Source organism: Tubulanus polymorphus, chromosome 9 (assembly GCF_964204645.1).
Source record: "Tubulanus polymorphus chromosome 9, tnTubPoly1.2, whole genome shotgun sequence".
Taxonomy (NCBI): Eukaryota; Metazoa; Nemertea; class Palaeonemertea; order Tubulaniformes; family Tubulanidae; genus Tubulanus; species Tubulanus polymorphus.
The window spans coordinates 3758736-3779382 of record NC_134033.1 but is presented as its reverse complement, the minus strand read 5'-3'; the positions used below and the strand labels follow the sequence as shown (position 1 = coordinate 3779382).

The 20647-nt window shown below is 38.3% G+C and overlaps 1 protein-coding gene across 1 annotated transcript; it reads left to right on the top strand.

Moving 5' to 3' along the window:
• The first annotated feature begins 160 nt into the window (after positions 1 to 160).
• Positions 161 to 6564, top strand: LOC141910926 (pleckstrin homology domain-containing family B member 2-like). The gene is made up of 6 exons (XM_074801823.1): positions 161 to 242; positions 446 to 494; positions 884 to 1029; positions 1678 to 1787; positions 1864 to 2045; positions 4247 to 6564. Exons 2-6 carry the CDS (start codon positions 449 to 451, stop codon positions 4393 to 4395), a joined length of 633 nt encoding a protein of 210 aa, XP_074657924.1. The 5' UTR covers positions 161 to 242; positions 446 to 448; the 3' UTR covers positions 4396 to 6564.
• The last annotated feature ends 14083 nt before the right edge of the window (positions 6565 to 20647 follow it).

Genomic DNA, 20647 nt, shown 5'->3' with positions numbered 1-20647 from the left:
CTAGTCAGTGCGCGTGACGCGTTTCGGAATATCCTGGGGTAAGTCAGTGCGTGCGACGTATGCATCGGAATTCCTTAGGGATATCCTAGCTAGTAGGGATATCCTAGCTAGTGCGCGTGCGCGAATAGCCTGTAAATAGCAATGACGTCATTTTTGACATAAACACGGAAGTGTCGAATCTACACATCGAAATTCGACGACGTTTCGCTGCTAAAATTCATCAAAAACGGTCAAAATAAACGGTAATTTTTAACAATTCGATATTCAAATCAAAGATTAAGCGATGACGATTCTCAAGATATATTTATAAGGCGCTGTTATGCTATATTTTAATCGTCAGCACTTTTCGAATGATGGAAGATGACTATTATTGACAGATTTTGCAGGTGATCGTGAGTCATTTGTCGGCGCGGGTTTGTTTCACTTTCGCTGCTTTCATTTTCAGGCGATGTCTAACTTTGAAATTGTGAAGGCCGATTGGCTCTACAGACAGAGTAAGCATTACACTTAACCCTTTCAGTGCTGACTAATCAATACCCTATAGTGCTGGAGATAATTTTTTTAAATTTTTAAAAATTCCACCCTAGTGTGTTCAATAACAGGGAAACCACTAGTGCGTCTACACCCTGGCGTGGTAAATCGTTAGTTACTAATATTTCACTATGTTTGACAGGTGCTAGCATCTTTCAATAGAGATAAAAACTAATTACTAATTACATCAATACACCGCTGTGCGTGTACTAGCAAAATCCATCACCGATTTATACACTGCACTGCGGTGTAGACGCGCTGAGAGGGATAAAGACCTGCAGAGTCTTGGAATTCTAAGACCACGATTGAACTCGATTGTGATGATGGTTCTTCTCACGCGTTCTATTTTCAGGTTCTATTTTGAAACGTTGGAAGCGTAAATGGTTCGTTCTGTACGGGAACGGCGAATTGAGATATTTCGAGGATCAGAATGAATACGAATCGGAGGAGACGATTTTAATGACGGTCGACGTGATCAACATCAAAACAGGATTACAGGTAATCAATTAAACATTGCAGTGTTGGATTGAAACCTTAGTTCACCCTACTGTAGTCTAAATGGTGGACTATCAGTTTTTGAAAGTGTGCTGATAAAATGTCTAATATCTGGTGTTTGTAGTTCGTTTTCAATAAAAATTTCTCGGGTGAAGTACTGAACACATGTGAAGTGTGGACGATCAGTTTTTGAAAGTGTGCTGATAAAATGTCTAATATCTGGTGTTTGTAGTTCATTTTCAATTAAAAATGTCTCGGGTGAAGCACTGAACACATGTGAAGTGTGGACGATCAGTTTTTGAAAGTGTGCTGATAAAATGTCTAATATCTGGTGTTTGTAGTTCATTTTCGATTAAAAATCTCTCAGGTGAAGCACTGAACACATGTGAAGTGTGGAGGATCAGTTTTTGAAAGTGTGCTGATAAAATGTCTAATATCTGGTGTTTGTAGTTCATTTTCAATTAAAAATGTCTCGGGTGAAGCACTGAACACATGTGAAGTGTGGACGATCAGTTTTTGAAAGTGTGCTGATAAAATGTCTAATATCTGGTGTTTGTAGTTCATTTTCGATTAAAAATCTCTCAGGTGAAGCACTGAACACATGTGAAGTGTGGACGATCAGTTATTGAAAATTTGCCGATTATTTTCTAGATTCAGAATGTGACGCCGCCCGAAGGTCAGAATAAAGACTCGCTGATACAAATAACGTGTAAAGATGACGGGAATATGAACCTGTGCGCTGATAGCCTCGACGACATGAGGTACCGGTCCAAATTCTTCGAAAATTATTCACATGCAAAAAAAACTTTTATTCACTATCGGTCGCATTTTTTCCAGCGCCTGGCAATTCTCGCTCGAACAAGCGCGTATCATTTACCCGTCAAATCTGCCGCCCCCGTACCAGACGCCGAATCGCCATGGCGATAATCAACAATGTGCGTACCCGCGGCAGCAGTATCAACAAGTTGGCTATCCTCAAGTCGTCTACAACGCCCAGCCGCCGGCCTACGGACAACAGGGTAAATCGTTTTCTCAGTCTCGATGACTTCAACGATTCAGTAAAATTATAATTAGTTCTCAAAATGATTTAAATGATTCAGTTTTTCATTTTCTTTCCAACTAAACAATACAGTGAAATTATTATTAGGCTAATACTTTATGATGACCTTCCCTTCCTATTCTCAAAAACTTGTTTTAACTATTCAGTAAAATTATGATTAGTTTCACATTCTTAGTACATTCAACGATTCAATAAAATTATGATTAGTTCTAATGACGAAGACCTTCTCATTCTCGATGACTATATAACAATTCAGCAAATTATTATGATGAGTTATTTATGAATATGACGACCTTCTCATTCTCAATGACTTCAACAATTCAGCAAAATTATGATTAGTTTTCATATTCTTAATACGTTCAAGGATTCAGTAAAATTATGATTAGTTACTAATGACTACATCATTCTCAATGACTTCAACAATTCAGCAAAATTATGAATTGTTTCTCATTCTCAATGACTGTAACAATGTAGTAAAATGATGATAAGTTATTTATGAATATGACGACCTTCTCATTCTCGATGACTTCATTTATTCAGCAAAATTATGATTAGTTTTCATTCTTAATACGTTCAAGGATTCAGTAAAATTATGATAAGTTACTAATGACTACATCATTCTCAATGACTTCAATGATTCAGTAAAATTATGATTGGTTACTAAATGTCAACCGTTCGCAAGTCTCAAAGACACCGATGAACTTCAATCACATTATAGCTTTCTGAAACCTGTTGATGTGACAGATCAATACATAATCATGTATTACACATGTATTGCAGTATTTTCGATTTTTGCCTCGAGTAGAAAATGACAATATTTCTAAATCAAGTGATGATTCATCTTACTATTGTTTTGGTTGTTCAGGAACGGTAGTAGTAACTGAGTATATAAGTGTTCCTAGGCGTCGGGGGTGAGTAAACCGAAGGGAACTAATTAGCCTGGTGGTAGCAACCCCTCCACCCTTCTCGACCCTAAAACACCCAAACCCCTATTGACTATCTTTAAGAGCCAAGTGTTTGAAAAAAGTATCAACTTTATGCAACTGAACGCTCCCGGGTTATTAGAGGTAGTTTTCGTTACTTTCAAAATACCTAAAAAGTTTATCTAAAATGCTGAAAGGTGGCCACTTTTGCTTGCTTTTAGAAAAAGTCAGGGATAAGTTAGTGAATTTTGTAAACGAGCTGAAAATGAGGTAAAAGTGAGGAAAACATGTTGGGAATGCTAGATCACGCGTAAAATCAAACAGTTTCTGTCCGTATGTCTGTGTGCGTATTTGACTGTGTTTACTGATTGGATTCTTAGCAGATCGAGTCGGGGAAAAAACCTGCATGTCAGGGAATAGTCGGGGAACGCGTGGCAAATAAAAGTGGCCACCCCGTTGAAATATTTTGGGTGGTTCCTACGACCGTATCAGACCGAAGAAGAGTGATAGAAGCAATCTGAAATTTGTATTTTGAATGGACTGTTTAGTCATTCAGCTATTGCTGGATTTTACCTTTCATCTCATCTTTGTCGGTTTCAAATTATTCAATACTGATGAATTCGCGATCTACAGTAAACTGCGAGGCCATGTCTTAAAACCCTCGACATTCAAATTCGTCGAAAAAAGGGCGCTTTCATCCAAAATATGGTAAATCGGGCAGTTTTACTGTGGAAAGGGCACTCCCGGAGTTCTGATTTGACTAAAGAGTTGATTCATCGAGAATGAACTGATTTGAACTCATGAGTTGACTAACTTACAACTGTGAACCGAATCCCGGATTTTATTTAACTTCGAATTATTTTCTGAATTTTGGTTCGGGTACCATTCTAAAAGCAGTTGTAGGAAGGGACCTCAAAATTTCAAGAACTACATGTAGTACCTCGGTCCTAGGAGACGTTGTATATGCCTTTTCGGCATTTGGACCCAAGTAAGATAAGACTTGTATACGGGGATTTAGGATTATAGAAGAAGACAATTTTATAAGTTTGATAACTTTTGATTGGTCAGACATAGGGACCAAAAATCTCGACCGGTTAAAGGGCGCCCTCTATAGTGCGAATATACTAAGTTTCAGACCCGGGAAGCGACGCAGACAGTGAAACTAGACAATTCGTGTATTTGGGCGCATCGAGTACTTCTGATAACAGTTCGATGATTGTGTTGTGTATCGTTTCAGTTTATCAAACCGTTCCTGGCGCCACTAACGTGATCTACGTCGACGACAGACGGCGCTACTATCGCGACGACGGAACCGACCTGGCGATGGGCGTCGTGGCCGGCGCCGCGTTGACCAGCATGATGTGGTCGCCGTTCTTGTTTTGGTGATAAAACTGCGACACTCGATTTACTAAAGTATCACTAGACCGGGCTCCCCGATCCGTAACGCTGGTCAGATTAACGTGGAAAATTGACGTCTGCTTAAAAGAATTGTGAACACATGTACAGAATTCGAAATGTCTTGTGAAATATCATGAAAATGCGTGAAAAATTCCAAGAAAAGTGTCCGTCAAAATATTTTGAACCCCTTTCTATGTCGTAATACCGCGGGGCTCAGAATTTATGCGCAAGCTGTGTTAAAGTCTAAGAAATTTTATTCTAATCTGTCCAGCTTGTGATCAGTAATCATAGGGTAAAGTTGATTTTAAACAAAGGTTTCAGTTAATTTTTTTTTACAGAATACAAAACGTTAAAAAATGTCTATTGATTAGTTAATCTGTGATGTCATAGGGGTATATGGTCGGGGGCATGTTTTCTTGAATTGTCCATGTCTGTGTTGTAGTCAAAAGAATATCCTTTTAGACCCCACTGAAAAATGAATGTGTCTTAAATCCCCCTATGATGTCATCAAATGGTATACCAATGATCAGATCCGTTTCCAGAAGAGTCTAAACAGCCAATCACTAGTGACCATTTTCATGATGTCATAGGGGGATTAGGAAATTGGTCAAACCACCAGTGGCCATTTTGATGATGTCATAGGGGGATTAGGAAATATATCAAATCACTAGTAGCCATTTTGATGATGTCATAGGGGGATTAGGAAGTTGGTCAAACCACCAATAACCATTTTGATGACCTCATAGGGGGATTAGGAAATATATCAAATCACTAGTAGCCATTTTGATGATGTCATAGGGGGATTAGGAAGTTTGTCAAACCACCAGTAGCCATTTTGATGATGTCATAGGGGGATTAGGAAATATATCAAATCACTAGTAGCCATTTTGATGATGTCATAGGGGGATTAGGAAATATATCAAATCACTATTAGCCATTTTGACAATGTGATAGGGGGATTAGAAAACTAGTCAAACCAGGAGCCATTTTGAGGATGTCATAGGGGGATCAGGAAATATATCAAATCACAAGCAGGAAATTTGGTGATGACGTAATAGGGGGATTAGTAGAAGCAGTAGACGTCTTTTATGGCGGCATTCTAGCCTATAGGTTCTATTCTATCGAAATGTATCTGCACCAAAAGCATTTATGGTACACACGCGTACACTGGCTGTTGTAAAACGTGTTCAAACAAAGCGATTCAAACCATCCTCGCTACAAATTCCAGAATCATATTCTCGGAATTATTTTTGTGAATAATATTTATGTGATTAGATTTTCTTTCTCTTTATATCTTAGTAAATTGTTTTCGGTGCCAACGAAATGTGACTCGACGTCACGCTAAAAACAAGTAACTATACGACTGTGTAGGCTATTTCATTTTACTAGTCAACCTCGCCCGACTCGGACAAACTTGGTCCAACGAAAAACGGTCCGATTTAAGCCTGAAAGTCTAACTTAAGGATCGCAAAATATGTTAGGAGATCAGAAAATGACTTCGTTTTGTCCGAATCAGTCAAAAGTTGGACATGTCCGAGGTAGGCAAGGTTTACTGTCCTCCTAGAAAAGTTGGATGCCTCACCTTCACAAAATGTCCCTATGACATCATCAATACAGGGGCTCCCCTATTGGTGAGGTCAAATGGAAAATTTGTGAGGGTAGCCATTTTTTTTGAAAAGGTCTCCGGATGCATTTCATGTTGTCTATATTCTAAATCACTGTCTCAAAAAATAATGATTTCAATTAACTTTATTTCTCCCTTTTCGCATCGATTCGATGATGTCATAGAGGGATTGTTTCGAGGTAGCCATCTTTTTTTCAGGAGGTTCTCTATATATATGCGCATTTCCAGCTACAGCTGAACCTCGTTACAACGAACTTTAGGCGACCAGAATATCCGTTCGTTAACTGATATGATAGACTTCGTTGTATCCAGTGCAAGATTGTCCTATTTGCAACGAAATTCTAAGTTCGCAAGGAGGTTCTACTGTCGATCCGTTGGTGGAATACTTTTGGTGAAAATTTTGATGTTTATTCTAAATGTTCTATGCGTTGGAATTAGTGTTAATACGTGGTAACTATTTTGTGTATGTACAAATCTTATGAATCAAATAAATTATATAGTATTTTATTATGGGAATGATTTTTCGCCTCGACTTATTTTACCAATTTTCTCAAGATATTTTCCACGCAGTTATCAGGGATCATGTGGGTCAAGCTTGCTAGAAATTGTTAACTCCATTCCCGTAATGAAGTGGATATTTTACAGAGAACTACGAATACGAATACGAATATTTATTTACACTCCAACCATTTCCATGGTATATGGAGGAAAAACAGTATTTACAATAATTACATTAACAGTAATAAAAACTACAAAACTTAATTAACTGGTACATAATATACTATTTACAATACATATATTTACAATACATATATTTACAATACATATATTTACAATACATATACTGCCGGAGGGATTTATATACATCTAGACCTATTTTGATGAATTTAGCCATATTTTAAGTTGGATTTTTTAATACATACACCAATGCATTGGTGGCAGCACCGTACGGTCCCCTAGCGTGATTTCTATGAACTGATGTAATACCGCGGGCTACTGCGCTCGCCATTGACCATAAACTCGATCAAATATTATTCCATTTCAGAAAACAATACTGCCTTAAATTAAGGTTAATGTTAACTACCCGGCGCATCCAGGGCCAAAGAACTTCCCTCGACGCATCCTCCCTCCTTCGGCAGGGATTCGAACCTGATGGCATCGCTACACTCAGCCACGGCACGAACCCCTGCCACAGTAGACCGGGTGCGCAGGTACATGCGCAGCTTTGCCGCGCGAAAACATGCGGCGCCAATCAGATTGCTCGTTGTATAATCGCTGAGGCAAATTTCACGGAAGAACTATAGATGGGAAAACCCGAGCTAAAATAAAACGGGATATCTGATTGGCTAATAATGACATCATCTAAGCTGCGCACTCGGTCTAGTGTGGCAGGGTTTCGTACCGTAGCGAGTCTCGATGCCATCGGGTTCGAATTCCTACTGGGGTAGGCTGGCATCCATGTAGGTATCAATCCACAGTCGGAGCCATCCTCTTACGTAATACATTCAGCATTTCTGAAAATCAGTTTTTGAAGTTTACCTCAATTCAATTTCATTCAAAGTTATTTTTAAACGTTTCTAATGGGTCAAAGTCTTACAAAAATCAAACAAAGATATCAATCTGCTGAACGAAATTGATTACACGTAAATGGGTAACGTTGAAGAATAAGAAATAAAGAAAAAAGAATCAAGCCGATTATACTTTCTTAGCAGGTATATTCTTAAATGATTCGAATGGGTCAATCCAAACGTTATCACGCATGTTGTCACAAAACAACGTCTCGATACTTAACGGCTTAAAGTCTTGAGCTGACATGAATGAACTAGAATACAGCAACGCTTACCGCTCATTTCGAAGTTTCCAAAGTAATTCGACTTTAGGAAGCAAAACGCTGGCCGAGGCATTGCGGATATGTAATACCGATATACCTAGAGGCGATCCCGTGAGAGGATTGAGGGTGTTGGCGATCGGCGCGGCTCACGGAAATCTACTAGAAGAAACTTTGGGCGCAGTCGGCGATGAAATAAATGTAGATCGTTTGGACTGTGTGGAACCGAACAGTGTTATGATGATGGAACTGCAAACTCGTATGAGTTTACTCGCTAGTAAGTACAACTTCGAGTATAAACTCTATCAGCGACGGTTTACCAGAGAAAGCGCCGCGTCTTTTCTACCGAACGATTTCTACGATTTGTTGATATTTTCGCACGTACTTTATTATTTCGACGATCCGGCAAGCGAGTTGGAATTCGGTCTGTATCGATTAACCCGCAAACACGGGCGCGCGTTTGTTGTTACGGAAACCAATGGTTCGATAGCCAAAATAACGCGGGACATCAATCGATGCTTAGAAAGAACCGATCGTGACATTCCTCATGCTAATTTCCACGTCCGTCGATTTGATCTCGGCGAAATTGTAACCGCGGCTAAAACGAAGACGGTTTTCTATTGGGCGGATCTGCAATCGGTTTCGGTCCATCTCGCTCTCAAACCAGCTCGACCTCGTGTGAGTAAATACGACGAATTAATACGTGAAATAAACGACCAGTTGTTGTCGTTCGTGGCGCAAAGAAACGTCGCCGATTTGCCCGAAAATACGCGAGCTCAAATACAGGATATCGTTCGCGAACATACCGTGGAAAGCCACGGGTTTCCGTTCATACCGGGCAAATTGGAAAGTTTTTTAGTGATCAGAAACGAAAACTGATTTGAGGTCAAAGATCGGCTCGACAGCGACCAGTCGTCCGTTAAAGCTGCCACAAGAAATAAGTATAAACTGTAAAGTGTATTTGCGTGATGTGCTTCATAAAATGCGAATCATTCAACATATATATATATATATATATATATATATATATATATATATATATATATATATATATATACATATACACACATATATATATATATATATATATATATATATATATATATATATATATATATATATATATATATATATACATATACACATATATATATATATATATATATATATATATATATATATATATATATATATATATATATATATATATATATATATTATACAGAGGAAGGATGTAAAATTTGCTATTAGGATTACTATCATTATTATTATTATGAATATATGTGTGTAGTAACTAATTTAATATTTTGATATTTACAACAGAACACTGGTCAGTCCATTTAAGGTACTTGACCTTTTATCAGCGCTGAACTGGCCAGTGTCTTATCAGTCGCTATTTAAGCACATGTATTCTACTTTCTTGCTCTCTCTCATCCGCTCTCTCTCAACGCCTAATAAAGTCAACGTATAATTTACACTCTTGCGTTCAATCATTTCATAACATCTGAACCGGAACCCGGTATCATTGGTGGAGAGCCACGGTTTCGGTAAGTGTATAATGGGATTTTGATTTTTTTTCTCATTTCACACTAATCTCGCTGTACCTCGCGCGAGTGCTCTATAAATTTCCCCATGTGTTTTTTAATGGTGAATGTCCAGGGAGTTGTATCTCCTCCGGAGAGCCTACAATCGTTGATTGTAGTGGAGACAACTCCCATACAGCATTCACAATCCCCTATCTCCCTAACCAGAACCTTGGTGTAATCATTTGAAAATGATTACTCCAAGCCAGAACCACCCCACGCCTATGGCGTCGATAATCTAAAGCCGTTTGCATTCATTGTGTACTAAAAATGATGAACATGCAGGAATATGATATGTCTGCATATCGCCTATCGACTGATCTCGCGAAATGTCTGTTTATTTTTCGCTGGTATTTGTAAAAAAACGATACATATTTAACTGACGAAATTATGTTTTCCGTATTACTGTAAAGTTGAAGCAACCTATTTATGTTTCTTTATTAATGAGATTGTTTTCTGGAGTTGCCATGGCTAAATTATTTGGAGAACCTGGAGCAGGCTTGCATATTCGCATAGGGATCGTTCCCCTGCCAGCCCAAGTATTTTTTGTCTTTCACATATCGTTCACATGACGATTTATTTAGAAAAATAAGTTTGACTGCGGCTGAGGTTCTTAAATCTGTTAATTTTCCTCTGGGCTCCACTTCATAAAATGGACATAGTTCCATGAAGATTTTTAAAAGAAAAGCACGCTAAGTTGTGAACACAGAGCATAATTAAGTCAAAGTGAAGCTCTTGAAAAAATAGTGCAGAGATGGTATATGTAATAATGTAGTAATAGTTTTTATTCCCTTTGATGAAGGCGGTTTTCATGACGTATATGTAGATCACATTGATCACTTAAGTAATGAAACGTATTTTCAATTTCAAACATAAAGGAATTTCAGGTTGTTTTGTCTGCAGTAGCTGTTAGAAAAAAAAGTTATTTTTGCCAAGTTCAGATTCGAGGTCGAATCCATCAAAGATGGGTAGTGTGACCGATGCGTGGTCAACTGATTTCGGGATATAATATCAGTAGGCCCTATAATGTCATATATTATTACAAAGTACACAATGAATTTGATTTTTACATCCCCGATCACAGCCAGGAATAATCGATGATGGATTCAATAGGCAGTTTGTAATGTAGTTTTGAATCTTTCGCACTTTATATTCTAATAATGGTAAAAGCAAAGGGGCTCTCCTTATCTTTGAGTCAAACGTAGTGATCATACATAGATACGTTTTGACGATAAGGTCAAGTGCTCCACAATTAATCAATAAACACGACCAAACACGTTTCTTGGTCTTCGGTACATTCGAATGAAAAATATCATACTTTGTAATTTCGACACATACTTTTTTACCTAGCTTTTCCGGATGGAAAAATGATTGCACTAACCGTCAGTAACGACACTTTAACTTGCACAAACTATTTTCTTTCCCTTAATTGCACATTGTGAATCATTTTATATCAAGATATTATGTATACATACATTAATGTCGACGACAGTGGTTCTTCAACAACGTCTAGCTCAGAGATATCCTTTTACCAAACAACGCATATTTTTCAAATTCTATAACCAAATTTTATGAGAGAATAGTGTTATTTTGTCTAATCCAAAACGTTCTTTTGCAAGTGCAACAGCTTAGGTGTTTTTTGCTTTACGCTATCATTAAGCTAGCTATCTTTTCTAACTAATATCGGTATCATCCATTTTCGCGTTTATTATGGGAAAGCATGGAGGTAGTAATATCAATTTGATCTATAGCTTATGTAAATGACTCGTATGCGATATAGTCCCAGGTCGATGTTACAGCTCCGTTAGAAGTCACACCCTCGATAGTCTCCGAGGAAACCACAGACGCCAAGTGCCCACAATGCGATTTTCGAATACGAGGCCTCTTCCACAAACAAGTTCTTCCAGACGTATCGGCTACAACTCCACATTGTTTACACCGGAGACAGCGATGAAAAATCGCAAGAAGTCATCAACTTGATCTAAAGAAGTTACTGCACCAAGCTGGCCTTTGTCAGACTCACTGCGAGATGGACTGTAGATATGAAAGCTTGGAGTAGTCATTTGAATACTCCAAGATGAAAGTAACGACAAGACATTGCTGGCCCCACCTGCGTTCACATAGGTGGTAAGCCCAATGTCGAATAACCAAAGGCGCAGATCATGACGAATCGTCCACAAGCCTGTAGTTACAAGAACGCACACATCCGATGGAGAGACATCTACAAACCTGTATCGAAACCTGTTGTCCGGCACAGATGTCCAGTCCTGATGTCTCGGAGACTAACAAAGTGTGCACTGTGCACTAGATCAAATGCTAGCCTTTGCATAACTATATTTGGTTAACACTCTTTGCTTTTCCAATGGAGTAGTTCCTCCAGCACAGAAATAACCCGGGAGTTAATCCTCTCTCGTCTGGAAAAAAGGGCTAATTGTTGGGTTAATACCGTTTGGGGTTTTCTGAGTCCTCTCCCCAACACAGAAAAAGAGTCAAGGTTGTTGCTAGCGTTTTTTACCTGCTTTAAACGTAAATTAGAACTCGCCATGTACTTCGAAAAGTTGAAAATGATGATCAAAATCATAATACTTTTTCCTAAATATGACCTATACGCCAAGGCGTACTTGGCCATTTTATTAGAAACTCATAACTGCTAAAAAAATTCGGTTTTAAGTATTCTAGTACTACGAGATATTTCTACGTTTGTTCGATTCAGTCCGCATGCGAAACTATTACTTATGAATTTGAAGGCACTACAATGGTGGGTGTATATCCAATTCTATCGAGTGGCTCCATCTTAACGTATCAAATAAGTTGTTTAGTTTCATCCTCGTATTATAGTTTCGAGATTTACGCTTTTATCCCAATGTCATTGGACCTATCATTTTTGGGGGATGGTGTCGTTATTGTTTCACTTGGCCACAAAACAAAAATCGACGCTTTGTTTTCCTCATTCGACAATAAAATAACTGATTACATCTCAAATCGCACTGAAACCAATAAGATAAACTTCCTACTTAACATTTTTCTCAGTAACTACCAACAATTCCAACAATAGACTCCTACATATGTACAGTATCTGCTCTGTTAGCCATTTCATATAAACCCAACCATCATGTAACATTTCTAAATTTATGTCTGGTTTACGCCGAATTTATAACTTGTTAATGTTTAACTTAACCCTTTTGCTCATAATGTACTTGTACCCTGGCACTGGTATTCAAACCATCCTCGCTACAAATTCCAGAATCATATTCTCGGAATTGTTTTGTAAATATTTATGTGATTAAATTTTCTTTCTATCTATATCTTAGTTAATTGTTTTCGGTGCCAACGAAATGTGACTCGACGTCACGCTAAAAACAAGTAACTATACGACTGTGTAGGCTATTTCATTTTACTAGTCAACCTCGCCCGACTCGGACAAACTTGGTCCAACGAAAAACGGTCCGATTTAAGCCTGAAAGTCTGACTTAAGGATCGCAAAATATGTTAGGAGATCAGAAAATGACTTCGTTTTGTCCGAATCAGTCAAAAGTTGGACATGTCTGAGGTAGGCAAGGTTTGCTGTCCTCCCAGAAAAAATGGCTGCCTCACCTTCACAAAATCTCCCTATGACATCATCACTATAGGGGGCTCCCCTATTGGTGGAGTCAAACGGAGAATTTTGAGGGTAGCCATCTTTTTTGAAAAGGTCTCCGGATGCATTCCATATTGTCTACGTATATTCTAAATTATTGTCTCAAAAAATAATGATTTCATTTTCCTTAATTACCAGAAAAGAATGCTGCCTACATAAATCTCATCGATTCGATGATGTCGTAGGGGGTTCTTTCCGGAGGTAGACATCTTTTTCAGGAGGTTATCTACGCGCATTGCCAGCTACAGCAGAGCCTCTCGTTACAAGGAACTTTAGGCAACCAGAAAATCCATTTGTTAACTGATATACCCAGTTATACCCAGTATTAGAATAATATATGCAATGAAATTCAAGGTTTGTTAGGAGGTTCTACTGTCGACCTGACGATGGAATATTTTTGGTGAAAATTTTGGTGTTCGTTGTGTAGATTCTAAATGTTCTATCCGTCGGAATTAGCGTTAATACGTGGTAACTATTTTGTGTATGTACAAATCTTATTATGAATCAAATGAATTATATAGGATTTTATTATGGGACTAATTTTTCGCTTCGACTAGATTTTATCAATTTTCTCAAGATACGGTGTCATGGGTCTCGCTTGCTAGAAATCGGTAACTCCATTCCCGCTTCCCTCAACAAATGCACCAATGTATAGGTATCAATCCACAGCCGGAACCACCCTTCTTTCAGACATTCGATATTCCTGACAAAATCAGTTTTCGATATTTAGGTCAATTTAATTTCACTAGATTTTTTTTAAAAGTTATTTATAGGTCATACAAGTAAAAGTATAGGTCATATAAGTAAAATCCATTATTGATCGTTGTCAATTTGCCGAATGAAATTTATCGAGGGTAAATATGGCTGACGTTTAAAAATCAGAAATAAAAAGATCAGGGTCTTCAAAGGTATATCTTGAATTCTAAACTTTTCAAATAATGGGTCGCGAAGTCGAACAAAAACCGAAGAAAGCTAATCTGCTGAACGAAATGGATTGAACGCAAATCGGTAACGTTGGAGAATGAGAATTTAAAAAAAAGGAATCAAGCCGATTATACTTTTCATTTCTACATGATTCGAGTCAGTCTTATCAAAAAGGTCAACTAAGTCTTGCTTGAGCTGGCAACATGAATGAACTAGCATACAGCAACGCTTACCGCTCGTTACGAAGTTTCGCTAGCAATTCGATTTCAGGACCTATAAGACTGGCCGAGGCATTGCGTATATGCGATACCGATATACGTAGAGGCGATCCCGTACGAGGATTGAGGGTGTTGGCGATCGGCGCGGCTCACGGAAATCTACTAGAAGAAACTTTAAGCGCAGTCGGCGATGAAGTAAAGGTAGATCGTTTGGACTGTGTGGAACCGAACAGTGTTATGATGATAGAACTGCGGACTCGTATGAGTTTACTCGCTAGTAAGTACAACTTCGAGTATAACCTGTATCAACGACCGTTTACCAGAGAAAGCGCCGCGTCTTTTCTACCGAACGATTTCTACGATTTGTTGATATTTTCGCACGTACTTTATTATTTCGAAGATCCGGCTAGCGAGTTGGAATTCGGTCTGTATCGATTAACCCGCAAACACGGGCGCGCGTTTGTTGTTATGGAAACCAATGGTTCGATAGCCAAAATAACGCGGGACATCAATCGATGCTTAGAAAGCACCGATCGTGACATTCCTCATGCTAATTTCCACGTCCGTCGATTTGATCTCGGCGAAATTGTAACCGCGGCTAAAACGAAGACGGTTTTCTATTGGGCGGATTCGGCATCGGTTGCGATCCATCTCGCTCTCAAACCAGCTCGACCTCGTGTGAGTAAATACGACGAAGAAATACGTGAAACAAACGACCAGTTGTTGTCGTTCGTGGCGCAAAGAAACGTCGCCGATTTGCCCGAAAATACGCGAGCTCAATTACAGGATATCATTGGCGAACATACCGTGGTAAGCCACGGGTTTCAGTTCATACAAGGAAAATTGGAAAGTTTTTTAGTGATCAGAAACGAAGACTGAGGTCAAAGAGGTCAAAGATCGGCTCGAAAGCGGAGAGACATAAGTGTATTTGCATGATGTGCTTCAAACTGGGAATCGTTCATTTCTATGTTTGAAAGTCATTTAGTTCATATTCTATATTGTTTATCGACGTATTGTTACTTCCCGTTGTGAGGACCTGAAGAATGGGCCCTACCGAATAGCATGCTTGGGCGGAGTCAGGAACTATCACGCCCAGTTCCATAGACGACTGTGGATTTTCAGTGTTAAGCCGTTTGCAGAGAGCTTTTGCAGATTTTAACATTATATTGAAATCCTTATTTACATATCAATTATAATCCATTTTTATTACAATGATATGATTTGTTTTCAAGTTAGTGGAAAATCAAGATAAAGTTAACTTTCTTGGTCTACTTGTCTTAGGAAAGGATTATCTTTGGAAAAGGCGAAGGAAAAAGACAGCACGTGCTCCCGTCTAGATCGCAATTTCCCTGCGCCCTTTTGAAAATACAACCGCAATATTTCTCAGGGCACCTTTTCCTAATAAGACAACAGTCCGCGCAGCGCAAGATTTTTTTACACATAAGAACACGTTTAAAAAGATACCTTCAAAATGTTTTAGCCACTTATATTTTATTGATTTTTAAACGTCACTTGCGTTCAATCAATTACATTCAGAAAATTGATAACGTTCTATATGGATTTTGATAAGATTTTGCCTGGAAAAGTTTAAAAGATAGGCGGCCTATCTTAAAGTTAAAGATTGAATTAACCTATTCTTCAAAAACTGACTAACAGCCATGTTGAATGTCTTAAAAGAGGGTGGTTCCGGCTGTGGATTGAAACCCATGCATGGGCTAGGGAGGTTCTCCTCTGTAAAATAACCACTCAATATTTCGGGAATGGAGTTACGTAAAAAAATATTACGAAAAATCATTCCCATTGCGTGTGCGTATACATAAGTAATTGGAAAAGTGGGCTTTCAGATCAGAGGTCGAGAGGTCGGCACATCACTCATCACCACTAGTATTTTTTTTTCCTTATAAATGGGAGACAGTGAGTACGAGACAGAAAAAATTGATGTTAATAAAAATCAAAATTATTGTCCATATTGTAAAAAGTACATCGATAAATCTATAAAATCTCGACACGAAAAAACTGCAAATCATTAAAAAAAAATGTTATAGATTTTGAGACACCAGAAAATTCAAATGAAAGAAAAGAACAATTTCAAATGTGAAAAACGATGAAATTAAATGTAATGTTTGTAATGAATTTATAGCATAAAGGAATCATAAAAGACACCTCGAATCACAAAATTTTCAACAGAAAAGGATATTAAAGCATCATCTTATATTTAATTACCATTTACAACAAAAGCAGTAATAAATGTTCAAAATGAAGATAGCAAATGTTTTCTATGGTCAATTATTAGTTGTTTACACCAACTCAGGAAAATATTTGTCGAAAGGCCTGAGTCCTGGTACTGTACTGTTATGCTGATTGGTATTGATGCGTCATACAGATGGCCGGTTCATAGGTCTCGAGTCTTTGGAACTGGACACTACGGCCAGTTCCATAGTGTCCTTAGATATCAAGACTGATCATTTCAGTTGTTAGATTGGAGAACTAAGTTGGTCTTTAACTGGTCAGCCAATGTTAGCCATGAGTGTGCAACCGACGCCAGACCCTGATTGTTCCTGACTCGGTCCAAAGCATACCGTCTGCGCAACAAGTAACTACATGGATAAACATTGCATATGTACGTATATACACTATGAATCACTATAAAATCATGAAGTTGATTAATTTATCTGTATATGTTGAATGAATCGTAGTTTGTGAAGCACATCATGCAATACACTTTAGTCTTTAAACTTGTAGCAGCTTTCTGGACGACTGGCTGCTTTCGTGCCGAACTTTGACCTCAAATCAGTCTTCGTTTCTGATCACTAAAAGACTATCCAATTTACCCGATATGAACTGAAACCCGTGGCTTTCCACGGTATGTTTGCGAATAATATCCTGTATTTGAACTCGCGTATTTTCGGGCAAATCGGCGACGTTTCTTTGCGCCACGAACGACAACAACTGGTCGTTTATTTCACGTATTTCTTCGTCGTATTTATTCAGACGAGGTCGAGCTGGTTTGAGAGCGAGATGGACCGCAACCGATACCGAATCCGTCGAATTGAAAACCGTCTTCGTTTTAGCCGCGGTTAGAATTTCGTCCAGGTCCATTTTAGGTACGTCGAATTTTACATGGGGAATATCACGTTCAGTGCGTCCTAAGCATCGATTGATGTCCCGCGTTATTTTGGCTATCGTGTTCTCAGTGTCCATATGGACGAACGCGCGCCCGTGTTTGCGGGTTAATCGATACATACCGAATTCCAACTCGCTAGCTGGATCGTCGAAATAATAAAATACGTGCGAAAATATCAACAAATCGTAGAAATCGTTCGGTAGAAAAGACGCCGCGCTTTCTCTGGTAAACGGTCGTTGATACAGTTTATACTCGAAGTTGTACTTACTAGCGAGTAAACTCATACGAGTCTGCAGTTCTATCATCATAACACTGTTCGGTTCCACACAGTCCAAACGATCTACCTTTACTTCATCGCCGACCGCGCCTAGAGTTTCTTCTAGTAGATTTCCGTGACCCGCGCCGATCGCCAACACCCTCAATCCACTAACGGGATCGCCTCTAGGTATATCGGTATCGCATATACGCAATGCCTCGGCCAGTCTTATAGGTCCTGAAATCGAATTACTAGCGAAGCATCGGAATGAGCGGTAAGCGTTGCTGTATTCAAGTTCGTTCATGTTGCCAGCCGATGAAGTCTGACTAGCACTTAGGTTGCCCTGAATCCCGCCATCATGGTTCCGATCCACTCACGATGCACTCCCGTAATGAAAACTACGGTAAATTTAGGCATCTAGGGCAATCTTAAGACCTGCTGCATATGGCGTCACAAGCCCCGAGGCTTGTCACGCCATATTGGGGCTTGACACGCCATGTGGTAAACGTAAAATGAAAATCAAATCCTATGCATGAGATGAAACGTCGACTAAGTCTCGCGGTTTTTCTTCCGAAGTTGAAATATTCGGTTGGATATTAATTTGTCTTAGATGATTTACAACGTATTATATATACATAATAAGAACTACATATTACATCGCATTTACACTAAAATGAGTTTTACAGAATAGAAATTGATCGTTGTTTGTTAATCTAATGCAGTGTACACACATTTTGAAACACAATTTAAACAATCATATATTTCGCCAGCATATGAAAAATACAAAAACATTACATATATATCTACTGAATGAGTTTACAGAATAAAGATTTTAATTAACTATCTTACATTTCAATGAATCATTCATCTATTTTACATGATTTGTTGATCAATTAGTCTTAGAAGAACATGGATAATGTTAGAAAAACATATATGGTGAGCCAGGCTCCAATCTAGTGTGATCTGCAGTCATATGGCTCCTAAAATCGCTAAGCCTTCTACATGGCGTGTCAGGCCCCAAATGTTCTGCAGCCAATATGGCGTGTCAAGCCCCAAATTGTCTGCAGAATAGCTTCAATAATTGAAACATGGTTTGTCGAACGGTTTTCTATGGAAGCAATTAAATTATATCTTTAGTTTCAATTAGTTATATATTGTTCATGATTTGATAATCACAAAACAAATACTGCTAGAAAAACCGCGATTTGTCTTCTATATGGCGTGTCAAGCCCCGAATGTTCTGCAGCCAATATGGCGTGTCAGGCCCCAAATGGTCTGCAGAATAGCTTCAATTGAAACATGGCGTGAGAGGACCCGATCAGTTTTCCTATAATTGTCACTGATTATCATAAATATTCAAAGATTTATCATTCTACATGGTTTGTCAATCATTTAGACTTAGAAAGAAAGCAAATATTGTTTCAAAAATAGCTCCTCAAATCACGCTGTCTTCTACATGGCGTGTCAGGCCCCAAACGGTCTGCAACCAATATGGCGTGTCAGGCCCCAAACGGTCTGCAGAATAGCTTCAATTGAGATATGGCGTGAGAGGACCCGAACGATTTTCCGTACAAACAAATGAATAATTGTCACTAATTATCATAAATATTCAAAGATTTATCATTCTACATGGTTTGTCAATCATTTAGACTTAGAAAAAAGGCAAATATTGTTTCAAAAAGCTCCTAAAATCACGCTGTCTTCTACATGGCGTGTCAAGCCCCAAACGGTCTGCAGAATAACTTCAATTGAGACATGGCGTGAGAGGACCCGAACGATTTTCCGTACAAACAAATGAATAATTGTCATTGATTATCATAAATATTCAAAGATTTATCATTCTACGTGGATTGTCAATCATTTAGACTCAGAACAAAAGGCAAATATTGTTTCAAAAAGCTCCTAAAATCACGCTGTCTTCTACATGGCGTGTCAGGCCCCAAACGGTCTGCCGAATAGCTTCAATTGAGACATGGCGTGAGAAGACCCGAACGATTTTTCCGTACAAACAAATGAATAATTGTCACTAATTGTCTTAAATGTTCAAAGATTAATCCTTCTATATGATTTGTCAATTATTTAGTCTTAGAAAAAAAAGCAAATACTGTTACAAAAAGCTCCTAAAACCACGCTGTCTTCTACATGGCGTGTCAGGCCCCAAAGTGTTATGCCGCCAATATGGCGTGAGAGTACGCGATCAGTTTTCTATAGAAGCAATTAATTGTCACTAATCATATCTTTAGTTTCAATTAGTTATATATTGTTCATAATCATAAAGTCTAAGAAAAAAAAACAAATACTGCTAGAAAAATCGCGATTTGTCTTCTATATGGCGTGTCAGGCCCCAAACGGTCTACAGAATATAGCTTCAATTTACATGGCGTGAGAGGACCCGATCAGTTTTCCGTAGAAATAAATGAAAAATTGTGACTGATTATCTTGAATTAGTACAATAATCATTAAGTCTTAGAAATAGGTTTATAAATCGTTGTTTCTATTTTGTTCATATGTAAAAATATACAAAATCGCTTATGTAAATGTAGCTGATGATCTCCTGATCGTCTCGCACCATAACGGAAACCTGTAAAAAACATATTCGAAGAATTTTACATAAAAATCTTTCGATATATATGCATCTGAATATAGTTATGAAGTAAAAACGGGATATAATTTTCTTTCAAAGTGGTTGCACTGAACGGAATACTACAATATAACGTTATTATATTTAGACAATATTTAGTAAGTATATATTTAGACAATAAGTTAAGAAAAAATAGAAATTCATTACACATTGACATACCGGTACTTGAAATTATCTCATTCAGGTTTTACACGTCGTATCGGACTTAAAAACGTGGTCCGTTCGACGCGAACATATATCTTCGTTCCGCGTGAATTATATATAGTCTGCATTTTACTCGGGGCTTGTGACGCCATGTCAGATATGGCGTGACAAGCCCCGGGGCTTGTGACGCCATGTTCTGCTGATTCTTAAGATTGACTTCACTCCACGAGTGTGCAGTAGCGGGCATTACCAAATACCTTT

What these genes read in the sequence shown, in the direction of transcription:
- LOC141910926 (XM_074801823.1), top strand. Translation starts at nt 449, where the DNA reads ATGTCTAACTTTGAAATTGTGAAGGCCGATTGGCTCTACAGACAGA. An exon ending in CGATTGGCTCTACAGACAGA is followed by an intron (nt 495 to 883) that starts GTAAGCATTACA and finishes TTCTATTTTCAG; the next exon opens with GTTCTATTTTGAAACGTTGG. An exon ending in GCCGGCCTACGGACAACAGG is followed by an intron (nt 2,046 to 4,246) that starts GTAAATCGTTTT and finishes GTATCGTTTCAG; the next exon opens with TTTATCAAACCGTTCCTGGC.